The sequence below is a fragment of the Misgurnus anguillicaudatus genome, chromosome 9 (assembly GCF_027580225.2).
Source record: "Misgurnus anguillicaudatus chromosome 9, ASM2758022v2, whole genome shotgun sequence".
Lineage (NCBI taxonomy): Eukaryota > Metazoa > Chordata > Actinopteri > Cypriniformes > Cobitidae > Misgurnus > Misgurnus anguillicaudatus.
Window position 1 is genome coordinate 14543381 of NC_073345.2, and position 16659 is coordinate 14560039.

The 16659-nt window shown below is 37.0% G+C and overlaps 1 protein-coding gene across 1 annotated transcript; it reads right to left on the minus strand.

Moving 5' to 3' along the window:
- Positions 1-392: 392 nt before the first annotated feature.
- Positions 393-1981, minus strand: LOC129424514 (claudin-3-like). The gene has a single exon (XM_055181207.2). It carries the CDS (start codon positions 1960-1962, stop codon positions 1324-1326), a length of 639 nt encoding a protein of 212 aa, XP_055037182.2. The 5' UTR covers positions 1963-1981; the 3' UTR covers positions 393-1323.
- Positions 1982-16659: the final 14678 nt, after the last annotated feature.

The window sequence follows — 16659 nt, forward strand, 5'->3', positions numbered from 1 at the left end:
ACTGGAGTGAGCAAATAATCTATAATAGTTGCAATGTCTTCCTCTATATAGATGGGTATTGGCTCATACACAGGATGCTGTGGTTTCAGCATGGCAATGTCAGTAAGATCTGACTTTGATCAGGCCAAATTTATATTTTGTGTAGCACCCACAGAGTTATAAGGCTGCTCAGACTGCGGTTGTGACAGGAAGTCTCTGGGTCTAGTGTCTCGGTAGATAGCTAAAGAGTGGAAAGATAAGACAGAAAGATTTTAGCATTGGTTTAAATATTTTCCATACCAATTTGAGGCATTAAATGTTGTCCCAGTAAATTTACTGTGGGAGCCATTCACACAACACCGTTTTCAACTCAAAACGTTTAATTCATTTTGGATGTTCATTTACAAGGCACAAAAAAACACAAACTTTTAAAACATGGTTTCAAAGTGCAAGTTTTTCAAAATAAAACTGTTATAAAGAGCTGCAGGGATGACAAAGTTGTGAATGCCAACCTGGAAGTTAGCTTCACATTTTCCATAGACTTTTTAATTATTGCAAAAAATAAACTCAATGATCAACAAAAGATTTTAATATTTAAACATTTTGTCCATAAAGGTAATTTTCACAAATAATTTAGTAGACATTTAGTAGAAATTAAAAGCTATACCCTCAGACTATACGTGAACTACAACATGGTTGCCCGACTCCAATGTCATCAACACCAAACTTTCAACAACTCTTTTAACCTTCATTAAATACATTTTTAAAAAATGTATAAGAAAATTCTCTGTAGATTAATCTTTTGGGAATTCTGTTAACCGTTGATGGGGAATGGGTACGATTCACATGGAACACGCATATTAATAAATTATGTATAGTTTAATGCACTGCCATGAATATGCCAAATCCTTAAATTTAATGTTGCATTGTGTTTTTTTTTTCTTAGATTTTCATGCATGATGACATTTAAAGTTCCCAACAACATCTGTAGTATCATGTAAAGTTGTTAGCAATCACCATTTTAAATACATGTAAAAAAAACTTTAATATCTAAATAGCAAACATGATTATTTATCTGATTTTTATTCCATGGCTTTAGTTGTAAGTTAAATTTTATAACATATGAGTTTAAGTCTTCCTTTCCTGTCTATGTACATTATAATATCGAACACTGAATCTGAAAACATTTTGCTTATAAAAGAAAATTAACCAGTTAAACCTTTATTTATTTTTGTCTCAATAATACAAAGAACAACCAAATACAAATATTAAGTGCCTCAAAATATGCCCATAGACCATCCTTATGAAACTGAAAAAGTACATATTGATAGCATAGCATGACCCTTAATATTGAAATGCTGTCATTTCCACCACTGTTAGAACGCTGTTAGAGCCCATTCTCTGTGACTTGTACTTCTTCTCTTGTGGAGGACAGGAGCAACACAGCATTGCTCCTCCGATCAGCAACAAAGCAGCAGCTGCAAAGCATATGTAGAGCGATGCCCCAAGCTCATTCCGTTGTGCGCTGGCTACCAACGGATTGTAGAAGTCCCGAAAGATTTGGTTTGCCACCCAAGCAGCTGAAATGAGCTCCAGGATGCCGGCAAGAATGAAGAGGACACCGGACACGATCATAGCTGTTGCCTTGGCGGTTTTATCCTCTATACAGTTGGTACACTTGGCGCCCATGATGGAGATCATTACAGCCAGGACTGCCAAGATGATGGAGATGATGGTCATGGCTCGTGAGGCCAGGAGGTCCGACGACAGGGCCCGCATGGAGTCGTAGATCTTACATTGCATCTGTCCGGTGTTATGCACAACACAACTCTTCCATAAACCCTCCCAGGCGATCTGGTTTGTGACGATATTCGAACCGATGAAGGCCGTCACACGCCACATGGGCAGAACACAAGCAACGATTCCAGTGATCCAACCAATGATACCCAGGGCAATCCCAACGATCTCCAATCCCATCGACATGATGCCTCTTTTGTGTGGAACCTCTAACCTAAAAGTAGACACACATCAGTCAATAGTTTTGTAAAAAAAAAAAACTAAGGATACACTCCCATGAAATGTTTACTTATGAAGATAATAAAAATGTACCAATTGCTGTGATCCAAGATTTGATTTTTTGTGAGCTGTCTTTCTTTGTGTAGCCCTTTATGAAAAGCATGCGAATAAAGTGTCTTATCCAGTTAACATCTGTGCCACAAAAACCAAAACCAATACTTTCAAAACTTTTTTTAAAAAGATGAACAGGAAATGTTCTTATATAAAGACACGAGCATTGACAGCATTGACTGACAGCAGTAGAGAGAGAGAGAGAGAGAGAGAGAGAGAGAGAGAGAGAGACTTATTTATTTTACATTAGATCTTTTTTACTGTATTTGTAATATTTTTTATGATAGTACCTTTTTATATTATCTGCATAGAGTGTGACATTGCTTTGCTATTAATGCTCTCTTATTGGTTTGACCTGTTTTGTTTGTATGAAGCTCAGCCGCAAATGCTTTGGCAATACAAAGTATTTGTCATGTCAATAAGACTCAAACTAAAAGAGAGAAAAGGAAGACGGCCATTACATAGGAAGAAGAGAAGTACACATATTATATCGTCACCTTCCTAAACTAATTGCCTATGTCATTTTTGCAGGTTTCTCATAACACAAATAAATGGAACTACCTTCAGAGGTTGAGTAGATTTGTGTTCTTCTTGATGCAACTGCCATTTAGAAAAGCTAAGGCAAAATAAAACAGCTTAAGTCATGCTCTTGACTTAGGCCATTATACTACAGGGGTAGACACAGAGCTTTTCAAATCTGTGTGTTTCAGGAAGAGAGTGAAATCTGGGGCTACAAAAATGCACGGTATGGAAAATGATGTTTTTTTAACCATAAATCACGTGAACACATACCAAATACACAAAATAATGTTGTTTTCTTAGCAATGAAATACGTGCACTTTAAACATACCACTTCTTTCTTAACTTTTTTAGTTTAAAGAACCATTTTCTTTGGATGTAAAAGGTTCTACAGTCAAAATGACATTACTCACAATATGCAAAAACTGTTTAAAAAGGCATAAGACTGACCCTGTGTCATTTCCCCCCCAAACATTTAATAATCAGAAAAACCATTCATTTTCTCTTTTTCTCAGAAACGTACCTATTCTTATGTTTTGAATTTCATGTCCTCCTCCTTTCGTGCTATTAATACATTCATATCAGCGTGCCTGCTTTTTAGGATCTATGAATACTAAAATCTATGCCCTGTTCAACAGTGCATGGATACAGAATAATAAATTTTTTCGAGCATCTTTTGTGTTTGTGTGGATCCTAGTGCCTATGAATATGAAATTCTGCTGAAGATGATGACAGCATGGTTACAGTGAAACTAATTATATGATCTATTACTGAACTCAAATGAGTGTGCATTATGACAATGACTTTTATTACAGTTCTACCGTCTGATGTAAAATAGTTTCTTCATTGCTATTGTGTGTCTTGCAATTGTTAGTGGAGGCGTCTGAAGCGGTTGATTAATGAACTGATTAAACATGCATTACTGCAATGACCCGACCAGGAAGAGAGTGTTTCTCTGCAACTATTCTGGCTGTAAACCAGGAAAGTCTTTAGGAGTTTTCAGTAAGTGTAGCTTTATATAATATGTGACAAATAAAGAGTTTCGTTGCAAAACGAGATAAATCCATTTTTTAACATTTTTGTCAAAACATGTTTATTATTATATTATCATGTTATTATTTTGTTTTATGGTCCTACTTAGCTGTATTTTTTAGATTATGAAGGTTTAAATCAAAACAAACCAACTGCAGTTGCATTGAAATTAATTGGAATGCACAACCAAAAAACGAGATTTCGGAACAATTAAAAAAACGGTGGTTATCTCGTTTTGCAACGAAACTCTTCAAATACAAAACATTCACAAAGGCATCTATCAGTGTTAAATGATGCAGCAAACCACTAAACTATATTTTGTGGTTGTGGTTATGTGAAATTGTTTAAAAAACTAGATTAGTTTTTATTGATCTAAATGATTAATGGCCCAACCGTAGCTAGTTATTTAGTTTAATTACAAGATATTTCTGACTAGTTTAGTCAACTTTTTAGCACTTTATTGGTCATTACATGTCAATGTATTTTCTCTTTCCAAAACTAGATTACTCAGAGCTATGTGTGCAAAGTAAATATGAAGACTTGCTACTCAGTAAAGTTTTAGGCAAGTGGTGCTGGGGATGGAGGTGGATGACTGTTAGAGCTCTGACAGGATGTAGCACCACATTGCTTAAAGGGGCCATGGCATGAAAATCTGACTTTTTCCATGTTTAAGTGCTATGATTGGGTCTCCATTGCTTCTATTAACCTAGAAAATGTGAAAAAGATCAACCCAGTAACTTAGTTTTGGTAAACTATTTTCTACAAGCACATGAAACAATAGGTTGTTGAAATTTGGCTCTCATTATGATGTCATAAGGAGCACTTATTATAATAAATACCGCCCCTTAATCTGGACTATCCAACCACAGCACTGCCATTTAGTGCAGAGAAAAGCACAATTGAGTTTTAATTGCAACAAACCACCATCATTGTGATCAGTGTGTGCATTTCATCAGCTCATTTGCATTTTAAAGGACACACCCAAAACGGCACATTTTTGCACAGACCTACAAAGTGGCAATTTTTAACATGCTATAATAAATTATTTATATGGTATTTTGAGATAAAACTTCACATATGTGCTCTGGGGACACCAAAGATTTATTTGACATCTTAAAAAAGTCTTGTGTCATGGCCCCTTTAAAGAATGCTGATAAGTCTATTTAAATGTGGAGTTAGATGAAGCATGCATCATCAGTCAGTTTAAGGCAAGCTTATTGGCTGGCGGATTGCTATAGAAACTATAAGTCTTGGCCTCTAGAGTTTCATAACTGAAGTCTTTTTTTAGATGATACCACATCCAGTGTTGGCAACGTAGCGACTTTGTCTCTATATTTAGTGAGTATACCAACCCCTCTAGTAAGTCTTTTTTTAAGTGACTGCAGACAAAACTAATGACTACCTGTTATTGGAGACTTTTGGAGACGTGAAAGGACGTATCGCTCGTACTCTCCTGCCGGTTTTATACCCTACTCTACAAGTGTCTGGTCACTTCAGGCCATAAAATGCACTTCAAGCCGGTCAAACCACAGTGGAATACTTTTCCATAGCATCAGCTACTGACCCAATGCTAAATTTATCGCATCAAAGGGGAACAATATGGTTACTCACATAACCCCAGTTCCTTGAGATATCGGAAACGAGCATTGTGTAGCTGGCCATGCTACAACGACACGCAGTGAGTTTTTACTTTGCACTTTAGTCAAAACACTGAATGGTGTTCAGCCCGGACTTATAAGTGATGGCTCCTCCCGAAATGGAAGGCTTGAACGAAATTGGTCTGCGATTTTCCCAGATGTAAACCAATAGGTGTCAGTATTGGAGAAACCAGGAATTTTCCCATAGCATCAGCTACTGACGCTATGAAGCGGTTGATTGTTAGAGCTTTGACAGCATACTGCACCACACTGCTTACAGCAGGGCTCCTCAAATCTTACCCTGGAGGGCCGGAGCACTTCCAACCCTGATCGAACACACCTGAGCAAGCTAATCAAGGTCTTCATGATCACTAGAAAATCACAGGTGGGTAAGTTTGATTAGGGTTGGAGCTAAACTCTGTAGTGCTTTGGCCCTCCAGGGTAAGATTTAAGGAACTATGGCTTACAGCCTGCTAACAAGTCTATTCAAATGTAGAGGTAGGAGAAGCATATAGTGAACATTGTGTAGCTTTGCTACAATGCCACGTACAAGTTTTTACTTAGCAGTTCAGTCGAAAAAAGTACAAAATGGCATTTGGCCTGGACTACAAATATGATGTGATGATGTCACAATGATATTCTAATCTAGTGACATTTAGCAATACATGCTTGATTTTTTATATACACTCACCTAAAGGATTATTAGGAACACCTGTTCAATTCTCATTAATGCAATTATCTAATCAACCAATCACATGGCAGTTGCTTCAATGCATTTAGGGGTGTGGTCCTGCTCAAGACAATCTCCTGGACTCCAAACTGAATGTCAGAATGGGAAAGAAAGATGATTTGAGCAATTTTGAGTGTGGCATGGTTGTTGGTGCCAGACGGGCCGGTCTGAGTATTTCACAATCTGCTCAGTTACTGGGATTTTCACACACAACCATTTCTCGGGTTTACAAAGCATGGTGTGAAAAGGGACAAACATCCAGTATGCGGCAGTCCTGTGGGCGAAAATGCCTTGTTGATGCTAAAGGTCAGAGGAGAATGTGCTGACTGATTCAAGCTGTAAAAGAGCAACTTTAACTGAAATAACCACTCGAGGTATGCAGCAAAGCATTTGTGAAGCCACAACATGCACAACCTTGAGGCGGATGGGCTACAACAGCAGAAGACCCCACCGGGTACTACTCATCTCCACTACAAATAGGAAAAAGAGGCTACAATTTGCACAAGCTCACCAAAATTGGACAGTTAAAGACTGGAAAAATGTTGCCTGGTCTGATGAGTCTCGATTTCTGTTGAGACATTCAGATGGTAGAGTCAGAATTTGGCGTAACCAGAATGAGAACATGGATCCGTCATGCCTTGTTTCCAATGTGCAGGCTGGTGGTGGTGGTATAATGATGTGGGGGATGTTTACTTGGCACACTTTAGGCCCCTTAGTGCCAATTGGGCATAATTTAAATGCCACAGCCTACCTGAGCATTGTTTCTGACCATGTCCATATCTTTATGACCACCATGTACCCATCCTCTGATGGCTACTTCCAGCAGTATAATGCGTCACAAGGCTTGAATAATTTCAAATTGGTTTCTTGAACATGACAATAAGTTCACTGTACTAAAATGGCCCCCACAGTCACCAGATCTCAACCCAATAGAGCATCTTTGGGATGTGGTGGAACGGGAGCTTTGTGCCCGAGATGTGCATTCCACAAATCTCCATCAACTGCAAGATGCTATCCTATCAATATGGGCCAACATTTCTAAAAGATGCTTTCAGCAACTTGTTGAATCAATGCCACGTAGAATTAAGGTAGTTCAGAAGGCAAAGGGGGTCAAACACAGTATTAGTATGGTGTTCCTAATAATCCTTTAGGTGAGTGTATATAGTATGCAGTACAGTTTCAAACATAGCACATGCATGAATAAAACATTTTAACTTGTAATAAATCATTATAGTTATATCACCTCTTTTTGCAATGACAGCTACTCTCAGATTTGATAAATAAGAGGATCTTGGCATCGAGTTATTACTATAGCTGTAAGATACTGTGATATTAATAAAGAAAGTAGACAGACACACTCATTGAAATGTTACTTAGTTTACTGATAACTTTCCGGTGTGCGAGGAACCCCATACAAAACAAGTGGGGGTGACTCAACGTGCCAATCTCTCAGCACATCTATTACAATAGCGACTGATATTGATATTACCAGCGACTGATATACCGGATATTAACTACATCATCTGAACAAACGCAGATTCAGATTCCATCACTTACAAAAAGACTTGGATTTGTGTGCCATTAACAAAAGTGACAGAACAAAACTTACTTCAATATAGTTTTGTAATTGTCTTGCTAGCATAATATTAAATCTAAGCAAAACTATCAAATGGCTTTTTTCAAAAGCTACCGATAGCATTTGTAAATAATATACTGTATAAAAATATTTAAATCAATGCTGTAACTGTCCATTTGAGACAGGTTTGATAAGAAACTCAAATAAAATATTTTTTAAGCTGATTCCCTCACTATTTACTCAAAAGATTTATTCTGACTGCGTTCTTTCTCTCTCCCCTCTTGAGTTTCTTTTTCTCTGTTTTCTTTTGTTGCTTTATTATTTCTGCTCCACTCCATTTCATTCACTTCACTGTCAGTTTCTATTTCCGTCAATCCGTCGCTCTCTTTTCTTTCTGTCTTCTTTACTAACTTATTTGGTTTTCAGTCTGTCTTCCCTTAAACAGCCACATCAGCTGTGAAGGCTTGACTGATAGCCGCTCATGCCTCAGGAACTCCTATTGTGCTCTATTTGACTGGAATGTCGTCTATGAAAGATGTTTATTTCTTTTCTAAGTACCCCTAAACCATCTCCCTATATTTAGACCGGTGCACTTTATGGCTTTATGCCTTTTTTGTGTGGATTTCAAAGGACCATTTCTAGGAAATATTAATCGTAGGACACCATGTCCCATTACTGTCTTTTCAAATGTGCATTATCAGCTTATGCTGTGGGATTTAATAGGCCGAGCTTATCGTAGCATATTAAAAGTCATATAAAGTAACTGAAGTCTTACCTATATCAGTGTTTCTTGACCTTCACAGTAAACTTTAACTTGCCACCACAAGGACCTGTTTTTTTTTTAAACATTTTAATTCAGAAAGGTTTGCCATCTTGATCAACATATAGTAAAAAACAACTGATATCCACTGAAATATTTACTGACTTGGGGATCGAGATACAGCGTTAATGTCTTTCTGAGGAAACTTTAAAGCAAGGTGTCTTTTTAAATAAGATGAGGGGCATCAAACGGACTACTGACCTGTAAAAAGATTTGTCATCTCCTTGTAAACATGACTGATGTGATAAGCTCTCAAATAATATTAACATATGCTGTACATTAAAAATATAGTTCAAATACACTCATTAAATATTTGAAGTTGAATGCCTTTATTCTGATTGGTTGAGAAATGTTCAATGGGTTTTGATTATTTTTCTGTAAAACCTGTCAAAGGTCTTAAAATAAACGCCAGAGGAATGTCGGTGGTAACCGTATAAGCGGAATAATTGATTCTGGTCCTTTGAATTATTTAAAAATAATGTACACACAAAGTGGTAATGTGGTATGAGGCAAAGCCATCAATTATTACTTATGCCATCACAGATGTGTATGACTTGAATTAAAACCACAAATTGGCCTGGTTTTACAGACAAGGCTTAGCTAAAGCCAAGACTAGGCTTTGGTTAAATTAAATCTTAAATCTTTTATAAACATGCATTAGATAAAGACATTACTTGTGTGTATCTTGAGGCAAATCAATGGCTTTGGGTTATTTTAAGATCTGTCCGTGTACGTTTTTTTCAGTTGAGACAGCTCAAACATGTGTCTTAGTCTTGGATTAGTCTTAAGCTTTGTCTGTGAAACCAAGGGATTAAGTGCTAAAATGCATGTCTATTTATGCCATGTCAGAATTACTGTAATTACGAAATGTGATCCGGCTAAAAGCGTTCAACCAACGCTATCTCACAGAGAAGCAAAAAGCACTCCACTTAATAAAATTACCTTCTTTTACAACAAAATCTATCTAATCTTTGTGCCAATCATGGTCAGTCATCTTCATAAACTGAAAGCTTGAGTAAATATACAATTGTCCATCTCACAGTATTTTTATTATATTTTGTGTATAATTTACACAAAACCTATGTATTACACTGCAAATTACTTAAAATAATAATTAAACTAAATCTACACTCACCTAAAGGATTATTAGGAACACCATACTAATACTGTGTTTTACTCCCTTTCGCCTTCAGAACTGCCTCATGTCTACATGGCATTGATGCAACAAGGTGCTGAAAGCATTCTTTAGAAATGTTGGCCCATATTGATAGGATAGCATCTTGCAGTTGATGGAGATTTAAGTCCATTTTAGTACAGTGAACATCCCCAACACCATTACACCACCACCACCAGCCTGCACAGTGGTAACAAGGCATGATGGATCCATGTTCTCATTCTGTTTACGCCAAATTCTGACTCTACCATCTGAATGTCTCAACAGAAATCGAGACTTAGGCAACATTTTTTCAGTCTTCAACTGTCCAATTTTTGCTGGTGCAAATTGTAGCCTCTTTTTCCTATTTGTAGTGGAGATGAGTGGTACCCGCTGGGGTCTTCTGCTGTTGTATCCCATCAGCCTCAAGGTTGTGCGTGTTGTGCCTTCACAAATGCTTTGCTGCATACCTCGGTTGTAACGAGTGGCTATTTCAGTCAAAGTTGCTCCTCCATCAGCTCGAATAGCTTTCCTTTTCACAACATTCCTTGCAAACCCCAGAAATGGCCGCGCGTGAAAATCCCAGCAACTGATCAGACCGCGAAACACTCAGACCGGCCCCCCCGGCACCAACAACCATACCACGCTCAAAATTGCTTAAATCACCTTTCTTTCCCATTCTGAGAATCAGTTTGGAGTTCAGGAGATTGTCTTGACCAAGACCACACCCCTAAATGCATTGAAGCCATGTGATTGGTTGATTAGATAATTGCATTAATGAGAAATTGAACAGGTGTTCCTAATAATCCTTTAGGTGAGTGTACTTTAACAATAAAAATAATACAGAGAAAACGATGCATGTTCAACAACAGCATGCAAAATAGTGCTAATGTACTTTCTTAACATAATATGGATGTGTTACAATATGGTTTGTTGCTATTTGTTAGTTTGATTCAAATTGGTATAGTTGTGCTTTACGTCACTTATCATTGTGCCTAATACGAAAAAACAGCTTCTCGTACCTTAGCAGCTTCTGTGAACTCGCGTGTGTGTGTTTACTGTACTCGTGATGTATTACCATTAATTGTTTGTCTTGTTTCATCAATAACCACAGTGTTTTTCTCGCAGTGCTCTATTTTCAGTAAGCTTGATGCATAGTGGCCAAAGCAAGGTCACTCGGGCACTGTGATGCAGAAGTGTATTACCCATAATTCACCTCACAAGTATCCATTAGTGTGAATCTGGCATTATTATACTGAAATAGTGGAGCATTACAGCTGTTCTGGTTTAGATGATAATTATTTACGACAATTGGCTGTGAATGTGTTATGGGGTTTCATCGTATTTTACAGCATGTGAGCATCTTACATGACAGCCTTAGTGAATTTTATAGGAAATCATTCCCTATCCAGATGAGCTGCAAGAAGTGGAGAAGTGGCTACATACATGTTGTGACGAACTTTGCATCGAGTGCCCTCGAAAAAAAAGTCACCTGCTTTTGGATTATCGCAAAAAATAATTGTGTTGTATTAAAGTTGTGCTCATCTGTGAAGACTAACTTGTTGGACAAAAGGTGTAAGTGTCATAAACTTTTGTTAAACACAGAGCTTACTTTTTGCAATAATCCAAAAGTCTATGGGATAAACGAATGGGCTTTTTTGCAAGGAAACCGCTAACTTAAAAAAACCCGCTAACTTCCGGGTTAGCCTACAAAAATACATCATCCCTGCGGTACAAACACAGTACTGTAGGCGGCCATTGTTGTTTTGGTTATACTCGCGCATGCTGAATTAACATGTGCATGATGTCATCATTATAACATCACAGATTCAGGTACATAGTTTAAACGAATGCATCGTTTTCAGAAATGTGCACTTTAAAACCTGTCTCTAAAAGTTTGCGTTTTCAGGACCTCAAGATGCCGCGCTTGACTACTCTTATGTGATATTAATAGTAGCAGACATGGGAAAAATTATATAATTTTAAATGGTAATCAATGTAGAGATGACACTTATTTGAAACAAACAAGACTCTGAGGCATAAAGGTGCAGTGCATATAGTGTGTCTTTTCATTAATAATGTATATTTTATAGCCCAATTGATCCATATATAATCCATACCAGGGTTCAGAACAGAGGCATTATTGAGAAGATAAGATGTCATCACAGTTCCAGAAGCCCACAGATAAGAACCACACCTAGAAACACATCTGTGGGTTTCAGATATCAAAGACTCACAACGTAGGATCCAGGAAGCTTCAGTATATCTCTTACAAACAAATCCCAGAACCCACCCCTACGAAAATTAACCATGTTTTTTTCTGGTAAAAGTGTAGTACCCATGTTATTATTATTTTTTGTGTGTGTGTATTGGTTATACAACGTAACCATGGTTTAACTATGGGTTTTGAAAACAATGGTTGTCAAAACCATGGTAATTTTGTGGTAACCATTTTATTGCTGTAGTAATTATCAGTTTTATTATCAGTGTTATCAGTTTGTAAAGAAAGTGCAGCGGTTGCGGTAAAACAACTACATAAGATGGTATTTGTCCCAGGTGTCTGTATGGTTACCTTGAACTCGGCTGTAACCAGGGGGACACAAGGGTGCTAAGGAGCTACAAACACAACATTAAACACGTCATGGCAAGACAAATCCTCATTAAGGCACAGGTGGTCCAAATAGTGCCATGGATGCTCTTGGTTTTTACTGTTGACTTCACATCCTCCTGGGAATTACGTTCTTGCTTACTAGTCGTAATTGTCAAATAGCCTACTTTAAAGTGATTTTCCTATGAATGAAATAGGACAGACGTGTTTGGCAATTTTATGTTTCTTTACTTTCCAACTGGTTCTGTCATGCATTTCTTAGCACATTAACCGGCTGAATGCTTAGCATCTTTTGCTAATTGCTATTTCACATCAACGGTATTAAGTTGACCAGATGTTCCAGAGTTTTTGGGTGTTCTGTCCTTCACAAACCCACAACAATAAAAAGACAAAAACTTTTTAAAAGGTTTTGTCCTTGTTGTTTAATCCAAGGATAATAACAAATAAGAATTCAATGATATTTTGACCATTGAACTAGGAAATGTCCCCACTTTATTAGTTTAAATATAATTTGATCACCTTAAAGGAAAATGCCACTGTTTTTCAATATTTTATTATGTTCTTACCTCAACTTAGACAAAATCAATACAAACCTATATTTTTTCAATGCGTGCACTTAATCTTTGTACAGCATGTCGTAACTGTATTAGCATTTAGCCTAGCCCCATTCATTCCTTAGGATCCAAACAGGGATGAACAGCCACACGAACACGCAGTATCAGGGCACTGAATCCAAAAATTTTTGACAACCCCTGCCAGGGTGAGCGTTTTAAGAATGCCAGTTGCAGTGTTGTTGTCAGGCGCGGAGCTGGGCCCGCCCAGATTGACAGCTGGCCCGCCCAATCAGAAATGTAAAAAATACTACTCTGTATAGTTAGACATGTATACTACTTTATGTGGTGTAATTTATCTATTGCATGTTATGTTAAAAACAGTAAAATTATAAGTAAGCCTGATAAATATTTAAAAACTATTAAAGCAGTTGAATGTTGCGTTATAATGAAATATTCCCGAGCAGCTTTCAGCCATGATCACTTTGAGAACTTTTTTTGCAAGCAAGTAGAAAACGTATTTTGAATAACAACACGTTATAAATATGTGCTGCGCGCTTTCCTCTCAATAACATAAACACACAACAAATATGACAGCGGGGTAAAAAATAGAAAGAAAACATCTGATCACAGTGATGTTGTTTGATATAGCGATATAGCAGCACTATAAGTCACGCCACGTTTATTGCTACACTTTATACAATATAGCCTATTGCTTTTAAGCAACAAATAGTCTATCATAACAACCTATAAGCCTACTGTGTAATTGAGACATTAATTTAAGAAATGCATTAAAGCAGAAAGACGTAGGCTGCGGAAATATAGTGGGTTCACTTCAATCCACACTACAGACGTTCTTGGTTTGCTTCTTATTTATTAAATCGAGGCAATTCTTTGATCAAACATTGATTAATATTAAGATACAATTTATACAAAACGAAATTCACGTTAAAGAAAGTCTTTCTACAAAACAAACCTCGCAAAATCGCTTGCCCGACGTCCATTACGGGCTATGGCGAATTCCTGTCGGGCTAAAAAAAATTATGCGCCTTGGCCGTCAGGCGGAGGAAAAAATATTGTAATGTGTTTGCATTCTCTCAGATTTAGTTAGGTGATTATGTTGTATGTAATTCGGCGTCATCTTGTTAGCCATTACTATCCTCACTAACAAGTGAAACTGTCAGGAAATGAAGTTAAAGCTTTAAAGCCATTATTCCTTTCGTTCACGTCTGATATGCGCGCTCCTCGGCTCCGCTCTTCACGAGTAGGCTTGCTCTTGTGCTCATCAAAAAGTATATTAAATGTTTATTTATTTGTCATTTCGTTTAACCCCAGAGTCTAACATTATTCTAGCAATTCCCTTTTTCTTTCTTTATTTAGTAAGTTAACTTAAATATGTGAGAACGAAAATATATTTTTAGTGATTTCCATGAAGAGAATATGATGTTAGAAGCTTCATTTTAAGCATTTAGTAGCCGTATTTATTTAAACACTTTAATAGGTTATTTAAAAAAGTATAAGGTTTTTTTGGGTTCATTTATATTTCCTGTCACTGTGTGCAGGTTCTTTTTTGTAGGCTATGAGAGCCCAATTTTTTTTTTACCAAAAAGGCTTAATCACGTTGCATTACAATTTAAAGTATCAATAATGTCAAAAATGTGACGTGCAGTTCGGGTGTGTGTGTATGCTGTTTAAATTAGTGTTCTGAAGTTTTGACGAATTTTATAGACTTGTTATAGTTTCTTATTCAAAAGTGACACCCATAGATTCAGGCCCACCCGGACTTAATCCATGCCCACCCATATGTCACGTTCTGCATCCGCCACTGGTTGTCGTATAGACAGGGGTTATTGCCTTGCAACATCACTTTTGTCGCAACTTGCTACATCACTTTTTGGCTTCTAATTGGCCAAGGTAGCTTTACGATTGGAGTTATTTTGCCGCCTGCTGGTGTGGCATGCTCTTGACACCGCTTGATAGTGTTTTTGCTTTTTCATTAGGACGGAGATTTCTTTTAAACCGAGCATGTGTGGACGGGATTTTTTGGAGAAAACTCTGGTTACAAACATACCCATGTCTACCCAGGCCTAAGTGCTTCTAAATTCATCCCTGTTTGGATCCTAAGGAATAAATAGGGCTATGCTAAATGCTAATCACAATGCGCTGTACAAAGATTAAGTATACGCATTGAAAAAATATAGGTATGTATTAATTTGTCTAAGTAGACAAAAGAACATAGTAAAATATTGAAAAACGGTGGTATTTTCCCTTTAACAGTACTAAAAATTCATCAGTTAATATTAACAAAGTTTACCAAATAGCTTGATTTTTATTAAACTAATAATATAAATATGTGAGTTTTCTATTGATCCATAACATTCTGGTGTATAACTACTTGTAAATGCTATTATTGTGATATGAATGTATATCTTTAGACATTTATTATGATCACACAATCGTTCACTGTAAAAAATTAGCTAATTATGCAGCTGGTTGCCAGTAACTTACTGTAGAAGATAAAGACTAAAATTTTTTCATTTTCATTTAACTTTGAACAAACTGTTGCCAGTAAATAACATAAATGTAAAATCTACAGTAAGTTACTGGCAGCTAGTTGCCAGTAATACCAAATAATACTGTAATTTCTACAGACATTTTTTACAGTGTTTGTTAATACTCAGTACATGTAATACGAAGAGAAGAACATTAAAACTTTCTGTGATCTTTCTTCAGTTGCCCTGTCCTCATTTCTCCCTATCTGATTTTTTATCTGCAGAGCTTAAGGCTCCAGCGGTCTCGTGTCCCCCAAGGGGCTCACAAAAAAACCTTGACAGCAGCAATACAGTACATAGCCTACATGCCCTTTTATACCGAGATACACTTTATTTATTTCACAAGACAACAGTGCCCTCTACAGACATAAACGCACGCACACAAAGCAGTTTTTAAAACAGAGTTCCCACTTTTTAGATTACTGTGCAGTTCATAGTTACCCCTTGCAAAATGTTATTTAGCAAACAATTCAATGGATCACACAAATTGCAGTTTGTTTTTAATTGAGTGCCGTCCTACAACCAAACCTGGATTCTTAATACTGTATAATGTTACCTGATGCTGTTTAATATGCAGGTTTTGCAGTGGGTGTGTAAACTTATGCTCTCAACCATAGATATGTATATAAAGGCTAGATGGCTCGTCCGCGCTGCTGGCCAATTGAGTACAACGTCCGCATTTTCGCGGCCATCTTACGACAGGGCGCTCGCTCACTCGTAGCATTGAGTTTTAATGATGCAGGTACTTTTAAATGACCATAACTTGCTTAATTTTTTACCGATTTTCAAACGGTTTGGATTGTTATAAACGTCAAAGATGTACATATGACACTGCATACCTATACTAAAAATAAAAAATAAATTAATGAAACATGTTAAAGCATCCAGAATTATAGCCACGTTAATAACGTGTGTAAAAACCCAAACCGTTTGAAAATCGGTAAAAAATTCAGCAAGTTATGGTCATTTAAAAGTACCTGCAACATTAAACTCAATGCTACGAGTGAGCGAGCGTCGTAAGATGGCCGCCAGGTGATGCCGTTAGGGACTCCGCCTTGAGCCATCTAGCCTTTATATACATATCTATGCTCTCAACTATATATGTGGGTGTATGTATAATGTAATAATAATGAAAAAACACTTTTTTGAGATATCGTTCTAGTGACAAACTGTCCACACATCCCACACAATATGCAATGTAGGGTTGTTTTTGAGTAATAATAGACAAACCTAACCATTGGTTGAAATTAAGCTAAAAAATGTCCATATTTGATCCAGCCATGGGTTAAAAAACCCAGTTCATTTTAACCCAACGGTTGGGTTTGTGCATATTTTACCCAACAATGAGAACAATGAAAAAGTGTCATACAGTTAG